The sequence below is a fragment of the Entelurus aequoreus genome, linkage group LG25 (assembly GCF_033978785.1).
Source record: "Entelurus aequoreus isolate RoL-2023_Sb linkage group LG25, RoL_Eaeq_v1.1, whole genome shotgun sequence".
Taxonomy (NCBI): Eukaryota; Metazoa; Chordata; class Actinopteri; order Syngnathiformes; family Syngnathidae; genus Entelurus; species Entelurus aequoreus.
The window spans coordinates 36,649,744-36,670,762 of NC_084755.1; the positions used below are offsets into that span (position 1 = coordinate 36,649,744).

The 21,019-nt window shown below is 35.0% G+C and overlaps 1 protein-coding gene across 1 annotated transcript in view; it reads right to left on the reverse strand.

Annotated features, from left to right (window-relative positions):
- Positions 1-1,450: 1,450 nt before the first annotated feature.
- LOC133642778 (extracellular serine/threonine protein kinase FAM20C-like) overlaps positions 1,451-21,019 on the reverse strand; it is a 31,414-nt gene continuing 11,845 nt past the window's right edge. The window contains exons 3-10 of the mRNA XM_062037162.1: positions 18,612-18,690; positions 18,420-18,512; positions 12,783-12,898; positions 12,525-12,705; positions 9,017-9,126; positions 8,806-8,887; positions 3,543-3,602; positions 1,451-1,691 (exon numbers count right to left, since the gene is read on the reverse strand). Of these exons, the coding sequence (XP_061893146.1) occupies positions 1,451-1,691; positions 3,543-3,602; positions 8,806-8,887; positions 9,017-9,126; positions 12,525-12,705; positions 12,783-12,898; positions 18,420-18,512; positions 18,612-18,690 (962 nt within the window). The remainder of the gene's footprint in view (positions 1,692-3,542; positions 3,603-8,805; positions 8,888-9,016; positions 9,127-12,524; positions 12,706-12,782; positions 12,899-18,419; positions 18,513-18,611; positions 18,691-21,019) is intronic.

The window sequence follows — 21,019 nt, forward strand, 5'->3', positions numbered from 1 at the left end:
GAATATGCTACAAAGACAACATATTTGATGTTCAAACTCATAAACTTCATTTTTTTTTTTGCAAAAAATAATTAACTTAGAATTTCATGACTGCAACACGTGCCAAAGTAGTTGGGAAAGGGCATGTTCACCACTGTGTTACATGGCCTTTCCTTTTAACAACACTCAGTAAAGGTTTGGGAACTGAGGAGACACATTTTTGAAGCTTCTCAGGTGGAATTCTTTCCCATTCTTGCTTGATGTACAGCTTAAGTTGTTCAACAGTCCGGGGGTCTCCCTTGTGCTATTTTAGGCTTCATAATGCGCCACACATTTTCAATGGGAGACAGGTCTGGACTACAGGCAGGCCAGTCTAGTACCCGCACTCTTTTACTATGAAGCCACGTTGATGTAACACGTGGCTTGGCATTGTCTTGCTGAAATAAGCAGGGGCGTCCATGGTAACGTTGCTTGGATGGCTCCAAAACCTGTATGTACCTTTCAGCATTAATGGCGCCTTCACAGATGTGTAAGTTACCCATGTCTTGGGCACTAATACACCCCCATACCATCACACATGCTGGCTTTTACACTTTGGTTCTTTTCCTCTTTGGTCCGAAATTGCCAAAAACAATTTGAAATGTGGACTCGTCAGACCACAGAACACTTTTCCACTTTGTATCAGTCCATCTTAGATGAGCTCAGGCCCAGCGAAGCCGACAACATTTCTGGGTGTTGTTGATAAACGGTTTTCGCCTTGCGTAGGAGAGTTTTAACTTGCACTTACAGATGTAGCGACCAACTGTAGTTACTGACAGTGTTTTTTTGAAGTGTTCCTGAGCCCATGTGGTGATATCCTTTACACACTGATGTCGCTTGTTGATGCAGTACAGCCTGAGGGATGGAAGGTCACGGGCTTAGCTGCTTACGTGCAGTGATTTCTCCAGATTCTCTGAACCCTTTGATGATATTACGGAGCGTAGATGGTGAAATCCCTAAATTCCTTGCAATAGCTGGTTGAGAAAGGTTTTTCTTAAACTGTTCAACAATTTGCTCACGCATTTGTCGACAAAGTGGAGACCCTCGCCCCATCCTTGTTTGTGGATGACTGAGCATTTCATGGAATCTACTTTTATACCCAATCATGGCACCCACCTGTTCCCAATTTGCCTGTTCACCTTTTTTTTTTTATCAGTTTGAACATCAAATATGTTGTCTTTGTAGCATATTCAACTGAATATGGCTTGAAAATGATTTGCAAATCATTGTATTCCGTTTATATTTACATCTAACACAATTTCCCAACTCATATGGAAACGGGGTTTTGTCTCAATACCTGGAAAAACTCCACAAGGAGAACATGCAAACTCCACAAAAACATTCTCACTTGAATTCTATGCAACTTTCCCTTTACTACTAAAGGAGTCATAGCACAAATCCAATATTTATTCTATTGTTTTGTTTGCTGCTCCTACTCTTCCTCGTATCCTCCCAAGTCATTGAAAATGACTTCCTCATGACGCTCTTGACAGATCCTCACCACCCGCAAGACCGCTGCGAGGCGTCGGTCCAAAGCGTGGAGGTGTGACTCGGAGAGCAGGGGCGCCACAGCGGCCAAAAGATCCTGGGACAAAGACTCCCGCATGACGTCGCTCAGGCGGAAGTCTGGGACGGACAAGAGGCGCAAGCGGAGGAGGGTGGAGCGGCGGATCCTGGAAAGGTAGGTGGAGAGCAAATAGTGATATATAAACACACCTGAGGCTCGCATCTACTTGACTCTTATTGTTGTCTCCCACTACTGATGGGGATTGCTACCTCATTCAGTATTTTTAAAAAGGTACCCACCGAAAGTCCATCGGTACTACCGGGTGCAGATTTGCGTAGCCGGTTGCAGACTCGCACCGGCTCAAACACTTGGTTAGGAAACAAGCAGGCAAGCCAACCTGCCTGGAGGTAATGTTACAGTTTTTTATGACGGCAAAGCAAAATGAAGGCGCTCAAAATACAGTAAGGCAGCTTGATGTTAATTTATATTTGATTTTCTATGGACGTGCTACTGATTAGCATTAGCGATTTTACATGGCGAGCTCGATGCTTCTAAATTTGGACAATTTGGAACTCGAGGGTTACAAATTGACCCCCCCCCCCCGTCATCCGAGTCACGTCCATTGTGTCCTTGAGAAAGACACTTCACCCTTGCTCCTGATGGGTCGTGGTTAGGGCCTTGCCTTCAGTGTGTGAATGGGTGAATGTGGAAATAGTGTCAAAACGCTTTGGGTACTTTGAAGGTAGAAAAGCGTTATGCAAGTATAATCAATTTACCATTTACCATCAAACAGCTGGTGTGTAATAAGTACATTACTTACATTATAAATACTTTGTAGGACTCCGTTAAAAACCTTTGGCACATATAAATTAATGGCAAAGACTACTTCCTGACAAAAAAACCCCAGCATAGTTTATACAAAACTGACATCTACCCATCCATCCATCCATCCATTTTCTACTGCTTGTCCCTGCCATCTAATGTCTTGGAATCGTAAGTGCATGCATATATATATATATATATATATATATATATATATATATATATATATATATATATATATATATATATATATATATATATATATATATATATATATATATATATATATATATATATATATATATATATATATATATATATACACACACACATATATATATATATATATATATATATATATACACACACACATATATATATATATATATATATATATATATATATATATATATATATATATATATATATATATATATATATATATATATATATATATATATATATATATACTGTTTTTTTTATATATATATATGATGCATATTATATTATTTTAATATAATTATGTTACTATAATGGATATATAATTAATAATTATATAATTATTATTAAGACAATATGAAAATTTGACCCCCGCCTTGTTTACTTTCGTGACAACCTCAAAGTTTTTTAATCAATCAGAAATATCAAGCAGCTAAAATGCGCTAAACATGTATTTGTGTAGAGAGGGTGTGTAGCATTTCCCCCATCATCCCTTGTAGTGGATTTAAATGGGTGTAGTTGAGATTTTTTTATGCTGATTGGACGTTTTTTTTTTTTTTTTTGTATAATGAGCAGGGTGTGTTATGTGTGACCATGTTTGTTGAGTTGTTATGCTGGTTGAATTTATTTTCCTGTTCCATGACTAGGGAAGGTTGCTTGGATTGGGTCATATAGGTTAATGCTGTGCACAAATGTACATTGATCTACAATTAATGGCCATTGAATTGAGATGCTTTTGTTGGCCACCAGATGGCAACTAAATGGCAGCTATCAGACTGCACCTGGCATAATTGCTTATTCAATTCGTGTACCAAATTGAAGACACCGAGTGCGACCAAAACTCCTGCACTCGTCAAGTCAGATGTTGGCCAGACGTGCTAATATGTTTAGTCTGTTCACTATTTGCCTACCAAGAGCTACTTTCTAATCGTCCAATGTTTGTTTTTTTGCACATCTTTCTAATAGTGCACATTACCTGCAACACTGCTGTAAAGGAGCTAATATGGAAAGCTCATCTTGAGAGTGACGCCCAAACCTGCAAAATATGAACACAAATATTTCAGCGAAGCAAAAAAAATAAAAATGTGCTTTTTTTCCTTATATTGTTAAACAGGACGCCACCACAGCTGGCAGTTGCTGCTATCACTACAGAAAGAGAAATAAATAAAAAGACATTCTCTTGTGACGTACCAGAGTAACAGTTGATGTAAACTTTAAATATTTAAGATTATAATAGGCAAATGCTTACAATGTTGTCTATGTCATTCTGCATAATCTTTTGAAAATATAGTACATTGTAGTGTTCCGATACCAATATTTTGGCACCGGTACCAAAATTATTTTGATACTTTATATTTTTTTGGTAAAATAATGCCATTTTTAAAACATTTTAAATAATGCAATTTTTTGTTAAAATAATGCCATTTTTTAAAACACTGATTAGATTTTTTGTTAAAATAATGTCATTTTAATTTTTTTTTAAATAATGCAATTTTTGGTTGAAATAATGCCATTTTGTGGTGCCTTGATTAGACTTTTTTGTTAAAATAATGCTGTTTTTTAAAAATATTTTAAATAATGCAATTTTTTGTTGAAATAATGCCATTTTTGTGGTCCCCTGATTAGATTTTTTTGTTAAAATAACGCCATTTTTCAAAACATTTTAAATAATGCAATTTTTTGTTAAAATAATGCCATTTTTGTGGTACCCTGATTAGATTTTCTGTTAAAATAATTCGATTTAAAAAAAAAACATTTTAAATAATGAATTTTTTGTTAAAATAATGCAATTTTTGTGGTCCCCTGATTAGATTTTTTGTTAAAATAATGCCATTTTTTAAAACATTTTAAATAATGCCATTTTTTGTTGAAATAATGCCATTTTTGTGGTTCCCCTGATTAGATATTTTTGTTAAAATAATGCAATTTTTTAGAACATTTTAAATAATGCAATTTTTTGTTGAAATAATGCCATTTTGTGGTGCCCTGATTAGACTTTTTTGTTAAAATAATGCTATTTTTTAAAAAATTTTTAAATAATGCAATTTTTTGTTGAAATAATGCCATTTTTGTGGTCCCCTGATTAGATTTTTTTGTTAAAATAACGCCATTTTTCAAAACATTTTAAATAATGCAATTTTTTGTTAAAATAATGCCATTTTTGTGGTACCCTGATTAGATTTTCTGTTAAAATAATGCAATTAAAAAAAAAACATTTTAAATAATGCATTTTTTGTTAAAAAATGCAATTTTTGTGGTCCCCGATTAGATTTTTTGTTAAAATAATGCAATTTTTAAAAACATTTTAAATAATGCCATTTTTTGTTGAAATAATGCCATTTTGTGGTGCCCTGATTAGACTTTTTTGTTAAAATAATGCTATTTTTTAAAAACATTTTAAATAATGCCATTTTTGTGCTCCCCTGATTAGATTTTTTTGTTAAAATAATGCCATTTTTCAAAACATTTTAAATAATGTTTTTTTTTGTTAAAATAATGCCATTTTTGTGGTACCCTGATTAGATTTTTTTGTTAAAATAACGCCATTTTTCAAAACATTTTAAATAATGGTTTTTTTTGTTAAAATAACGCCATTTTTGTGGTACCCTGATTAGATTTTTTGTTAAAATAATGCAATTTAAAAAAAAACATTTTAAATAATGCATTTTTTGTTAAAATAATGCATTTTTTGTTAAAATAATGCAATTTTTGTGGTCCCCGAATAGATTCTTTGTTAAAATAATGCCATTTTTAAAAACATTTTAAATAATGCCATTTTTGTGGTCCCCTGATTAGATATTTTTGTTAAAATAATGCAATTTTTTAGAACATTTTAAATAATGCAATTTTTTGTTGAAATAATGCCATTTTTGTGGTGCCCTGATTAGACTTTTTTGTTAAAATAATGCTATTTTCTTTTAAAACATTTTAAGTAATGCAATTTTTTGTTGAAATAATGCCATGTTTGTGGTCCCCTGATTAGATTTTTTTGTTAAAATAATGCCATTTTTCAAAACATTTTAAATAATGCTATTTTTTGTTAAAATAATGCCATTTTTGTGGTACCCTGATTAGATTTTTTGTTAAAAAAATGCAATTTAAAAAAAAACATTTTAAATAATGCATTTTTTGTTAAAATAATGCAATTTTTGTGGTCCCCGATTAGATTTTTTGGTCAAAATAATGCCATTTTTTAAAACATTTTAAATAATGCCATTTTTTTGTTGAAATAATGCCATTTTGTGGTGCCCTGATTAGACTTTTTTGTTAAAATAATGCTATTTTCTTTTAAAACATTTTAAATAATGCAATTTTTTGTTGAAATAATGCCATTTTTGTGGTCCCCTGATTAGATTTTTTTGTTAAAATAATGCCATTTTTCAAAACATTTTAAATAATGCTATTTTTTGTTAAAATAATGCCATTTTTGTGGTACCCTGATTAGATGTTTTGTTAAAAAAATGCAATTTTTTAAAAAACATTTTAAATAATGCATTTTTTGTTCAAATAATGCCATTTTTGTGGTCCCCTGATTAGATTTTTTTGTTAAAATAACGCCATTTTTCAAAACATTTTAAATAATGCAAATTTTTTGTTCAAATAATGCCATTTTTGTGGTACCCTGATTAGATTTTTTTGTTAAAATAATGCAATTTAAAAAAAAACATTTTAAATAATGCATTTTTTGTTAAAATAATGCCATTTTTGTGGTCCCCGATTAGATTTGTTGTTAAAATAATGCCATTTTTCAAAACATTTTAAATAATGCAAATTTTTTGTTAAAATAATGCCATTTTTGTGGTACCCTGATTAGATTTTTTTGTTAAAATAATGCAATTTTTTAAAACATTTTAAATAATGCATTTTTTGTTAACATAATGCAATTTTTGTGGTCCCCGATTAGATTTTTTGTTAAAATAATGCCATTTTTAAAAAAACATTTTAAATAATGCCATTTTTTGTTGAAATAATGCCATTTTTGTGGTCCCCTGATTAGATATTTTTGTTAAAATAATGCAATTTTTTAGAACATTTTAAATAATGCATTTTTTGTTAAAGTAATTCCATTTTTGTGGTATCCTGATTAAATGTTTTGTTAAAATAATGCCATTTTTTAAAACATTTTAAATAATGCAATTTTTTGTTGAAATAATGCCATTTTGTGGTGCCCTGATTAGACTTTTTTGTTAAAATAATGCTATTTAAAAAAACCAAACATTTTAAATAATGCAATTTTTTGTTGAAATAATGCCATTTTTGTGGTCCCCTGATTAGATTTTTTTGTTAAAATAATGCCATTTTTCAAAACATTTTAAATAATGCAATTTTTCGTTAAAATAATGCCATTTTTGTGGTACCCTGATTAGATTTTTTGTTAAAATAATGCAATTTAAAAAAAACCATTTTAAATAATGCGTTTTTTGTTAAAATAATGCAATTTTTGTGGTCCCCGATTAGATTTTTTTGTTAAAACAATGCCATTTTTAAAAACATTTTAAATAATGCCATTTTTTGTTGAAATAATGCCATTTTTGTGGTCCCCTGATTAGATTTGTTGTTAAAATAATGCCATTTTTAAAAAAACATTTTAAATAATGCATTTTTTGTTAAAATAATGCAATTTTTGTGGTCCCCTGATTAGATTTGTTGTTAAAATAATGCCATTTTTTAAAACATTTTAAATAATGCCATTTTTTGTTGAAATAATGCCATTTTTGTGGTCCCCTGATTTGATTTTTTTGTTAAAATAATGCAATTTTTAAAACATTTTAAATAATGCATTTATTGTTAAAATAATGCCATTTTTGTGGTACCCTGATTAGATTTTTTGTTAAAATAATGCAATTTAAAAAAAAACATTTTAAATAATGCAATTTTTGTGGTCCCCGATTAGATTTTTTTGTTAAAATAATGCAATTTTTAAAACATTTTAAATAATGCATTTATTGTTAAAATAATGCAATTTTTGTGGTCCCCGATTAGATTTTTTGTTAAAATAATGCCATTTTTTAAAACATTTTAAATAATGCAATTTTTTGTTGAAATAATGCCATTTTTGTGGTCCCCTGATTAGATTTTTTTGTTAAAATAATGCAATTTTTAAAAAAACATTTTAAATAATGCATTTTTTGTTAAAATAATGCAATTTTTGTGGTCCCCTGATTAGATTTGTTGTTAAAATAATGCCATTTTTTAAAACATTTTAAATAATGCCATTTTTTGTTGAAATAATGCCATTTTTGTGGTCCCCTGATTTGATTTTTTTGTTAAAATAATGCAATTTTTAAAACATTTTAAATAATGCATTTATTGTTAAAATAATTCAATTGTTGTGGTCCCCTGATTTGATTTTTTGTTAAAATTATGCCATTTTTAAATTTTTTTTAAATAATGCCATTTTTTTTGTTGTAATAATGCCATTTTTGTGGTCCCCTGATTAGATTTTTTTGTTAAAATAATGACATTTTTAAAACATTTTAAATAATGCATTTATTGTTAAAATAATGCCATTTTTGTGGTCCCCTGATTAGATTTTTTGTTAAAATAATGCCATTTTTAAAAAACATTTTAAATAATGCCATTTAAAAAAAAAAAAAAAGCCATTTTTGTGGTCCCCTGATTAGATTTTTTTGTTAAAAATAATGCAATTTTTAAAACATTTTAAATAATGCATTTATTGTTAAAATAATTCAATTGTTGTGGTCCCATGATTAGATTTTTTGTTAAAATAATGCCATTTTTTAAAAAACATTTTAAATAACGCAATTTTTTGTTGAAATAATGCCATTTTTGAGGGTCTGATGCATTTTGCATTTTGTGGCTTTCAATGCCTCACAATCAAACACTTTTATGTAAAATCCTGAACAGATGTTTACCTTATCCCTTATGTTTATTGGGATAAGGTAAACATATGTTCAGTATTTTAACATAAAAGTGTTTGATTGTGAGGCATTAAAAGCCACAAAATGCAACGGGTCCATCAGACCCACAAACGCTGGCTGAGTAACAACAATATGAACATTACTAAAGGGTTAAAGGAATTAATATATAATAGATGTTTTGTTTAAGGATAATGTAAAGTCTGTTGTCCAATTTGTGTTTTGGCTACCTGAGATCAGACAAAGATGCTTAATACCTGAACAGGGGCCATTGTTGTTGTTGTTGTTGTTGTTGTTGTTGTTGTTGCTCCCCCTTTACCATCCTATGTGAAGCTGATAGATATAAATGGTAGCACTCACGCTCGTCCATTATCCAGATGAAGCAGGAACGTGTCGTTGCCAAATTTCTCAAACGTCTCGTAGTGATGTCTATCCATGTTGCCTTGGAACAGAAAAATAATTCAGTATCTCTTATTTTAGTTATGACATTTGGTTATGTGCATTTTTTAAAAGCCATTGGTTCACGGTCTCCCGTTACAAAGCCTGTCTTAAATTGAAAGTAGCGACTGACTCATGAGGAAGTCCAATATCGCCATGTCGATGACGTCCACCAGTCTGGTGCCGTGGTTATAAGGAGGCGTCTGTTTGACGGCGTCACAGTAAGCTGGGTCTTTCTCCCACCTGGCCACAAAGGAGGAAGTCAACATTGGACATGCAGTGACAGGGTTTCCACGGGTCATTAAAAAAAAGCATTACAAGTTATTAAATGGATTTTGTAAAAAGGAAGAAGTTTTTGTAAAAAGAGAAGTTTAACCTCTAAAGCAGGGGTCACCAACCTTTTTGAAACCAAGAGCTACTTCTTGGGTACTGATTAATGCGGAGGGCTACCAGTTTGATACACACTTAAATAAATTGCCAGAAATAGCCAATTTGCTCAATTTACCTGTAACTCTATGTTATTATTAATAATTAATGATATTTACACTTAATTGAATGGTTTAAAAGAGGAGAAAACACGAAAAAAATTCATTCATTAATTTTGAAACAGTTTATCTTCAATTTCGACTCTTTAAAATTCAAAATTTAACCGAAAAAAAGAAGAGAAAAACTAGCTAATTCGAATCTTTTTTGAAAAAATTAAAAAAAGAATTTATGGAACATCATTAGTAACTTTTCCTGATTAAGATTAATTTTAGAATTTTGATGACATGTTTTAAATAGGTTAAAATCCAATCTACACTTTGTTAGAATATATAACAAATTGGACCAAGCTATATTTCTAACAAAGACAAATCATTAATTCTTCTAGATTTTCCAGAACAAAAATTTTAAAAGAAATTCAAAAGACTTTGAAACAAGATTTACATTTGATTCTACAGATTTTCTAGATTTGCCAGAATAATTTTTTTGAATTTTGATCATAATAAGTTTGAAGAAATATTTCACAAATATTCTTCGTCGAAAAAAACAGAAGCTAAAATGAAGAATTAAATTAAAATGTATTTATTATTATTTACAATAAAAACAATAAATTTACCTGAACATTGATTTAAATTGTCAGGAAAGAAGAGGAAGGAATTTAAAAGGTAAAAAGGTATATGTGTTTAAAAATCCTAAAATCATTTTTAAGGTTGTATTTGTTCTCTAAAATTTTCTTTCTGAAAGTTATAAGAAGCAAAGTAAAAAAAAAAAATTAATTTATTTAAACAAGTGAAGACCAAGTCTTTAAAATATTTTCTTGGATTTTCAAATTCTATTTGAGTTTTGTCTCTTAGAAGTAAAAATGTCGGGCAAAGCGAGACCCGCTAGCTAGTAAATAAATACAATTTAAAAAAATAGAGGCAGCTCACTGGTAAGTGCTGCTATTTGAGCTATTTTTAGAAAAGGCCAGCGGGCTACTCATCTGGTCCTTACGGGCTACCTGGTGCCCGTGGGCACCGTGTTGGTGACCCCTGCTCTAAAGGCTTAGTGGCCACATGCGTGGACAGCACCTTTTAGCTCTTATTTCCAAAATTGTGTACACTACTGAATTGGGGTCTTATGGCCACTTATGTGGACACTTATACTGCCATCAACCCTTTTTCGACTACGCATGCACCTCCTGGTACTCCAGCACCTCCAAAACCCTCAAATCAAGACTCCAAACATCCCAGAACAAGCTAGTCAGGTTACTTCTAGACCTCCACCCCAGATCCCACCTCACTCCTACCCACTTCTCCAAAGTGGGCTGGCTCAGGGTGGAGGACAGAGTGAAACAACTTGCACTGAGCCTGGTCTATAAAATTCGCTACACCTCCCTGATACCGAAGTACATGTCAAACTACTTCAAGAACGTAAATGACCGCCATAACCACAACACCAAGGGGAGCTCTACAAACCACGTTAAACCCAGATTCCGATCTAACAAAGGTCTTAACTCATTCTCCTTCTACGCCACATCAATGTGGAATGCACTCCCAACAGGTGTAAAAGAAAGGGCATCTCTATCCTCCTTCAAAACCGCACTAAAAGAACACGAGGATGCCAAGCTTTTTGAAAACAAAAAACAAACAACCAAAAAAACGGTGTTATACTTTTAATTTTGGGTTATAGGTGACTAAGCAAGTTGTTAGTTTTATATGTAATACATCTCATTAATAGTAAGTTAATTAATTTTCAGACCATGTCGAGGGCCAAAAAAAAACCTACCATGCACCCACTTTCTATTTAATACAGTTTAATTATTTATATTGCACGCTTATTCCGTTATTACATGTTTGTTACCTATTTATTACAGTTTAACTATTTATTGCACATTGTTTACTACACGTTTCCTACCTATTTAATACAGTTTATTTATGTTACACATTGCTTATTACACGTTTAATATGTTTGTTACATGTTTATTACCTATTTAATACAGTTTAATTATTTATATTGCACGTTTATTCTGTTATTACATGTTTATTACCTATTTAATACAGTTTAATTATTTATTGCACATTGTTTACTACACGTTTCCTACCTATTTAATACAGTTTATTTATGTTACACATTGTTTATTACGCGTTTAATACGTTTGTTACATGTCTATTACCTATTTAATACAGTTTAATTATTTATATTGCACGTTTATTCTGTCATTACATGTTTATTACCTATTTATTACACGTTTCCTACCTTTTTAATACAGTTTATTTATGTTAAACATTGTTTATTGCACATTTAATACGTTTGTTACATGTTTATTACCTATTTAATACAGTTTAATTATTTATATTGCACGTTTATTCTGTCATTACATGTTTATTACCTATTTATTACACGTTTCCTACCTTTTTTAATACAGTCTTTTTATGTTAAACATTGTTTATTACACGTTTAATACGTTTGTTACATGTTTATTACCTATTTAATACAGTTTAATTATTTGTATTGCACGTTTATTCTGTCATTACATGTTTATTACCTATGTATTACACGTTTCCTACCTTTTTAATACAGTTTATTTATGTTAAACATTGTTTATTGCACATTTAATATGTTTGTTACATGTTTATTACCTATTTATTACAGTTTAATTATTTATATTGCACGTTTATTCTGTCATTACATGCTTATTACCTATTTATTACACGTTTCCTACCTTTTTAATACAGTTTATTTATGTTAAACATTGTTTCTTACACATTTAATGTGTTTGTTACATGTTTATTACCTATTTATTACAGTTTAATTATGTATTGCACATTGTTTACTACACGTTTCCTACCTATTTAATACAGTTTATTTATACTACACATTTTAAATTTATTTATTTTTTTTTACTATGAATTGATTAATGTGGACCCACAAGTTGAAAAACTTATTGGGGTGTTACCATTTAGTTGTCAATTGTACGGAATACGTACTGTACTGTGCAATCTACTAATAAAAGTTTCAATCAATCAATCAATCAATCAATCAAAAACCTCCTTGATATTTGTTTTACATGCATCACCTTCAGTTATTGTTACCTTTCAATGCTTCCATGAACAAGAATATTTTTTCCCACGAGGCGACAAATAGTCCTACTCATCACACACAGGCGGCGCACTCACTGTGCCAGCTTAGTCCGGCTGTAGGATCGTCTCCATGGCGATCTCCATGACCTGCGGGGAGCGAGGCTGAGGTCAGGCAGCATGGCAGCCAAGGACGCCTCCAGAGAGTGTGGCTGGCCGCACAGCGGGTGCTCGCTGGAGCAGTAGTATTCACACCGGCCATAGAAACACACATTCCCCGCTAGAGGGAGTCAGAAAGGCGCCACGGTTTTAGTGACGGAAAAGAACGGCGGCTTGTTTTCCCACGCGGGAGCACACCGGGGGACGTGAAGAAGGTGCGAGACAGCTCGCGGTCCGTAGTAATCTCCCTGATCTCTCTGGTGATGTTGATCAGGCGACCGGCGACTGGAGGGATTCGATTGAAGCCCAGCAGTCTGAAAAGGATGAGAGCGTTAGGACTTCTTTAAGAGTAAAACAAGGCGCCCGGTAGGAGGAGGCGGACGTGCCCACGGTCTACTGTGGATTCTGGTTCTCGCCACTAAACGGCGCAATGAAGCCCTCTTTTGGACGGGATTGAGCTATATATATACATACATACACAGTATATATATATATATATATATATATATATATATATATATATATATATATATATATATATATATATATATACACTACCGTTCAAAAGTTTGGGGTCACCCAAACAATTTTGTGGAATAGCCTTCCTTTCTAAGAACAAGAATAGACTGTCGAGTTTCAGATGAAAGTTCTCTTTTTCTGGCCATTTTGAGCGTTTAATTGAGCCCACAAATGTGATGCTCCAGAAACTCAATCTGCTCAAAGGAAGGTCAGTTTTGTAGCTTCTGTAACGAGCTAAACTGTTTTCAGATGTGTGGACATGATTGCACAAGGGTTTTCTAATCATCAATTAGCCTTCTGAGCCAATGAGCAAACACATTGTACCATTAGAACACTGGAGTGATAGTTGCTGGAAATGGGCCTCTATACACCTATGTAGATATTGCACCAAAAAGCAGACATTTGCATCTAGAATAGTCATTTACCACATTAGCAATGTATAGAGTGTATTTCTTTAAAGTTAAGACTAGTTTAAAGTTATCTTCATTGAAAATAAGGACATTTCAATGTGACCCCAAACTTTTGAACGGTAGTGTATATATATATATATATATATATATATATACATACACAGTATATATATATATATATATATATATATATATATATATATATATATATATATATATATATATATATATATACTCTATACATTGCTAATGTGGTAAATGACTATTCTAGCTGCAAATGTCTGGTTTTTGGTGCAATATCTACATAGGTGTATAGAGGCCCATTTCCAGCAACTATCGCTCCAGTGTTCTAATTGTACAATGTGTTTGCTCATTGGCTCAGAAGGCTAATTGATGATTAGAAAACCCTTGTGCAATCATGTTCACACATCTGAAAACAGTTTAGCTCGTTACAGAAGCTACAAAACTGATCTTCCTTTGAGCGGATTGAGTTTCTGGAGCATCACATTTGTGGGTTCAATTAAACGCTCAAAATGGCCAGAAAAAGAGAACTTTCATATGAAACTCGACAGTCTATTCTTGTTCTTAGAAATGAAGGCTATTCCACTAAATTGTTTGGGTGACTCCAAACTTTTGAACGGTAGTGTATATATATATATATATATATATATATATATATATATATATATATATATATATATATATATATATATATATATATATATATATATATATATAAATAATCCGTTCATGAATGAGTGTATCCTTCAGTCCAAAGTCAACAACAACAGGTGTGTGTCCATGAGAGACAAGAAGGGTGTTTGTTGTGTCTTCGCCGGGAGAGTCTCGAAGCCAGGGAAACAATCCAAGTTAGAATGTTTTGTATGCGAGTGAAAATAAAATTTGCATTTCACTCTAAATTGTCTATGACTGGTCCTCAAATTCATCCTGCGGGGCAGACAGTCCGATGTTATCCAAATCACAAGAGTGTCCACAGTTCTTCCCGCATCCTCCAACTTTGGGGTACTTTGAAGACTGCCAGCAACTTCCAATTGGTCGACAACCCAGAGCAACGCTTACTCCAATCAGCAGATGTCCCGTTGTCATAATTCCGAATAGGTAGATATCTTCACGTCCTCGACTGAAAGCGTCGCCAGGCACGTGGCACTCCTTCTTCTCCCAAGAGTATGTCTTGTGTCCAGCAACAACCGCTCCGTCACGACAAGCAGGTTCCCCTAAACCAGGGGTCGGCAACCTTTACCACTCAAAGAGCCATTTTGGCAGGTTTCACAAATTAAAGAAAATAATGGGAGCCACAAAATGTTTTTTAAAATTTCAAATGAAAAACACCGCATACAAAGCTTAAATGCTTTGTGCTATGTTAACCAGGGGTCTCAGACACACGCACTGGCACGCACTATAATGTGGAAATTTGATGTTAGTGCGGCCCGCGAGTTTTGAATGAATGGCGCTGGATAGCGTCATACTTGCCAACCCTCTCATTTTTCCCGGGAGACTACCGGATATCAGAGCGTGATGGCACTGCTTTTGGCGCCCTCTTCAGTCTGCCCAAACAGTGTACCTGCTCGACCACATGTAGAATGCAGTTTCGGCTTGCTCACGTAAGTGACAGCAAGGCGTACTAGCTCAGCAGCCACACAGCTTACACTGACGGTACCAATACCCAGAATCCCATGCAACCCTAACTCTTCCGCGCAACCAAAGCACGGAGAGGGGGGGGGGGGGGGGGTTGATGTGTGGGGGGATTTGGTGGTAGCGGGGGTGTATAATGTAGACCGGAAGAGTTAGGGCTGCATGGGATTCTGGGTATTGGGTGTGTTGTGTTTATGTTGTGTTACGGTGGGATGTTCTCCAGAAATGTGTTTTTCATTCTTTTTTGGTGTGGGTTCACAGTGTGGCGCATATTTGTAACGTAACAATGTTAAAGTTGTTTGATACGGCTACCGTCAGTGTAAGCTGTGTGGCTGATGAGTAAGTATGCTTTGTTGTCTCCTATGTGTGCAAGTAAAAGCTACATACAACATGTGGCCGGACTGGCACATTGTTTGTAAATGCTATAGAGGACAATTATTGCAGTGCAATTAGGGCACTTCCTTTATATAGTAATTAGAGTGTAAATATGACTATATTTCCCCTGGGAGTTATCTATGAGAGGCACTGAGATCCATAAATCTCCTGGGAAAATCGGGGGGGTCGGCAAGTATGTAGCTGAGCCGCATCAGAGTGGTCAAAGAGCCGCATGCGGCTCCGGAGCCGCGGGTTGCCGACCCCTGCCCTAAACCCAAGATCTTGTCAATTTCGTTGAGGCCAGTTAATTAGTTCCACTGTTTAGTTTTGGAGAGTAGTTCACATTAAGCATTTTTATTCCGGTTAGGCTTTTAATTAGATGAATTGTGTCCATGTGCACCTAGCTATAGTCTCATTAGGCCCTTTTCCACCGCAGGAACTTTTTCAGGAACTTCCCCACTTACTCGGGTAAATAAAGTTCCCTCTGTGTTTCCACCAAAAACTACCCGAGTAGATTTCGTTCTTTAGGAACCTTTCGGAGTTCCTCCTAGCTCGGTGGGACTTTTCCAAGCAACCAGGAACCTTTTCGGCGGTGGGCTATGCTGTCGAACGCTGATTGGTTGAACACACCGCCCCGCTGCCTTGTGGGTTAGTCTGGGAAGACAAAAGGCTATGGGAGCACACCCCGAGAGAAAAGCAAGTGCTGGTATAGGTGCACCATAGGCGGTCCGCCGACAGACCGGAGCTCCGGCAGCCTCCTGCAGCTGTGAGGAGGTGCCGGTCGTCCTGGGTTTCCCTCGCCATCGGATACAGCTCCCCACAGTGAAGAAGTGACGTCGGAGTCTTCGAGTCTCCCTCGTCGTAAAAGACCTCAACGACGGAGTGGGCGGATGATGGTTGCATGGAAGCTCCACAACGGTCACAAAGGCGGGAGAAGGCTGCAGCAAAGATGGGTCCCCAATTGCCTTGGTCTCCATGCCATTGGACCCTGGCCTTCTCTTTGCCAGGGACAGTGTGGTGGCTGTCTGTGCACCAGTCTCCCCACTTTAAAAGATTCCACACACAGGCGTCCTCCTGAAGGCAGTCCCACCAACAGGAGGACAATCATACTCGTTTCGAGTATTTTTCAAATATACGACTTGTTTATTTCTTATTTCTCGTGTATTTCTATTACAACAAACTTGACAACGGAGAGAAAGAAGATCGAAAGGAGATTTCGAAATGCAGCAACTTTTGTGGGACATCTGTGTGCTGAAAAAATGCTAATCAGTGGAACTATCTTGCAGTGTTTTTACTCAGCTGTAGTCTTTGAACTATATGCAGTTTAATGTTGTTTACAAATTTCATTTCGATGCAAGAAGCTACGAGAAGTGGACGGACTCTTTTAAACGTACAAACCCCGTTTCCATATGAGTTGGGAAATTGTGTTAGATGTAAATATAAACGAAATACAATGATTTGCAAATCCTTTTCAACCCATATTCAGTTGAATATGCTACAAAGACAACATATTTGATTTTCAAACTCATAAAAAAATTTTTTTTTGTGCAAATAATCATTAACTTTAGAATTTGATGGCAGCAACACGTGACAAAGAAGTCGGGAAAGGTGGCAATAAATACTGATAAAGTTGAGGAATGCTCATCCAACACTTATTTGGAACATCCCACAGGTGAACAGGCTAATTGGGAACAGGTGGGTGCCATGATTGGGTATAAAAGTAGATTCCATGAAATGATCAGTCATTCACAAACAAGGATGGGGCGAGGGTCACCACTTTGTCAACAAATGCCTGAGCAAATTGTTGAACGGTTTAAGAAAAACCTTTCTCAACCAGCTATTGCAAGGAATTTAGGGATTTCACCATCTACGCTCCGTAATATCATCAAAGGGTTCAGAGAATCTGGAGAAATCACTGCACGTAAGCAGCTAAGCCCGTGACCTTCCATCCCTCAGGCCGTACTGCATCAACAAGCGACATCAGTGTGTAAAGGATATCACCACATGGGCTCAGGAACACTTCAGAAACCCACTGTCAGTAACTACAGTCGGTCGCTACATCTGTAAGTGCAAGTTAAAACTCTCCTATGCAAGGCGAAAACCGTTTATCAACAACACCCAGAAACGCCGTCGGCTTCGCTGGGCCTGAGCTCATCTAAGATGGACCGATACAAAGTGGAAAAGTGTTCTGTGGTCTGACGAGTCCACATTTCAAATAGTTTTTGGCAATTTCGGACCAAAGAGGAAAAGAACCATCCGGATTGTTCTAGGCGCAAAGTGTAAAAGCCAGCATGTGTGATGGTATGGGGGTGTATTAGTGCCCAAGACATGGGTAACTTACACATCTGTGAAGGCACCATTAAAGCTGAAAGGTACATACAGGTTTTGGAGCAACATATGTTGCCGACCAAGCAACGTTACCATGGACGCCCCTGCTTATTTCAGCAAGACAATGCCAAGCCACGTGTTACATCAACGTGGCTTCATAGTAAAAGAGTGCGGGTACTAGACCGGCCTGCCTGTAGTCCAGACCTGTCTCCCATTGAAAATGTGTGGCGAATCATTGTATTCCGTTTATATTTACATCTAACACATGTTCCCAACTCATATGGAAACAGGGTTTGTATTTACGGAGGAGTATGAGGCCGGTCTCGAAGCGACGACCTCAGTTGCTTACTATTCAGACCTTGCTGCATAGATAAATAATTAAATTCTATTATTATGCATTCTAACTAATAAATACATTGCTTTATCTTGGCAAAATGGCCTTTGCTTTTAGTTTGTAAAAGTATCTTGATTGAATCAGTCATTTTAATCTCACGGGAGAAAACCCTCCACCGTGTGCAGCTGGCAAAGGGACACGCCAGGCCGATGGTACCTGTCGAGATGAAAAGCCGCGATCTCGGCGTTGTGTCTTTCAAAGTCAGAGAAGTAGAAGAGGTTCACATCAGTCTCTGCGTCTCTGGATTGTCTGGAGAAGAAACAAAGACGTAACATAATCCCGCTGAGATCACGCCCTGAAGCCTGCGAGTTAGCTGAACGTGGTTTAGGATTCATGGCGCGGTCTTACTTCATGGGTTTAAGCAAAGCTTGTCCATAGTTTGGGAAAGATAAGAGCAGTTTGAGCTGAGTACCTCCAGATTTTTGAACTGAAAAATAAAGACAAATATTGATTGGCTAAATATGAGAGATATATACAGGAGACATTGTGATAATTCATACCTAATTGAACTGCAGTTTCTACTCGTGGCTTTTGCAGCAGTACACTTAATGGCAATAAAACTTAACAAGCCAACTAGCACACAAATAATCCTTACCAAGGGGAATTTTATGGCCTTCTGTGTTCATTTATTGAACATTTGAAGCTTGGAGTTTGATGCCTGTAGTACATCAATGGAAAGTTAATTTATTTGCAAATCAAGACACATATTTGATTGTGATTCACATTCTCATTTGAGGGAACATCTGGGGGAAATAGTTTGTTGTTTTGGTTGTTGAATGACAACATTCTTACAAAATGTATCAATGTTGACAGTCTGCTAAAATGTAACTGAGGCCTTTTGTTTGCTGAAGACGTTTCACCCTTTTGACCATCTAAGTAAGATGAAATATCTCAAATAAGGGTGATATTTGCTTATTTTCTGGCTGATAAGATCAGGGCCGGCCCGTGGCATAGGCCGTATAGGCAAATGCTAAGGGCGCCGTCCATCAGGGGGCGCCACGCCAGTGCCACCAAAAAAAAAAGAAAAAATTTGGTGCTATTATTTCTAAATACAAAAAATAATCCCACGTTAATTAAAATGCAAAGTAAAGCCTATTTAATAGAAATATTATTTGTTACAACATTACGCCCCCACCCCCCTGCGCGGTGCGCCCCCTCCCTTCCCGTGTCATGACTCTTACCACATCAAAAAATCAACACAAGATGTCAAAATGGCCAAAACTGTCAGGTGCCCAGGGAAGAAAAAAGAGAAAAGAAGAGGAGGAGAAACGAGAAAAAGACAGAGGTAGCAGGTAGGTAACGTTAGCCTACATGAAATTATTTGTCTGTTACAGAATGTGATAGTAACCTGGCTTTTTAGCATTAAGCTAATGTTACATGATTCGGCAATTGCTAATCAATAAATAGCTAGTTCTGTTTTAACGTCGGGTTAATATTGTGGAGGGGGCTAAATTGTTATGGAAAATAATAATGTAACGTTAGGTAATTACAGTACTCCCACCTTACATTCCTCAGGGACATTTGTATTAGATCTTTTAAGCAGGTGTTTTTTGTTGACATTGTTATTGCCTTCTGGTTAGCTAATGTTTGCCCTGCAGGTAATAGTCACTTTTCCACCCCTTTATATATTAGGTATAGTTGTAAGCCTAGTTGTTAAAGTGCACATCATTAATGTTAATTAAGCAATATCACATGCGAGGGAATGCTGTTTTTTAATTTGAGCACTGCTGTGATTCGGTTAAAGATAATCATAACATAACATTCTCATATAATATGTTAATTTGCTTTCTTCAAGTAAAAAAAAAGGTCAAAGACAAAGCTATTCGGTTTCTTGTGAGTATATACACTTCACTGCCGATGTGGGGGGGCGCCACCTAAAATCTTGCCTAGGGCGCCAGATTGGTTAGGGCCAGGCCTGGATAAGATAATTCTTCTCACTAAGCAGATTTTATGTTAGAGGCTTTTACTTATTTTAAGGCATACTTGCCAACCCTCCCGGATTTTCCGGGAGACTCCCGGAATTCAGCGTCTCTCCCGAAAACCTCCCGGAAGAAATTTTCTCCCGAAAATCTCCCGGAATTCAGCCGGAGCTGGAGGGGGCGTGGCCTCCAGCTCCATGCGGACCTGAGTGAGGACAGCCTGTTTTCACGTCCGCTTTTCCACGATATAAACAGCGTGCCTGCCCAATCGCGTTGTAACTGCAGAATGATCGAGGGCGAGTTCTTGGTTTCTTATGTGGGTTTATTGTTAGGCAGTTTCATTAACGTCCTCCCAGCGCGGTAACAACACACAACAACAGCAGTCACGTTTTCGTCTACCGTAAAGCAGTTCGTCTGCCGTAAACAGCAATGTTGTGACACTCTTAAACAGGACAACACTGCCATCTACTGGATAGCCTCCAGAACACTGAAATTCAAGTATTTATTTTATTTATATGTACAATAAAATACATATTTATATGTATATATATATATATATATATATATATATATATATATATATATATATATATATATATATATATATATATATATATATATATATATATATATATATATATATATATATATAGCTAGAATTCACTGAAAGCCAAGTATTTCATACATATATATATATATATATATATATATATATATATATATATATATATATATATATATATATATATATATATATATATATATATATATATATATATATATATATATATATATATATATATATGAAATACTCGAGTTGGTGAATTCTAGCTGTAA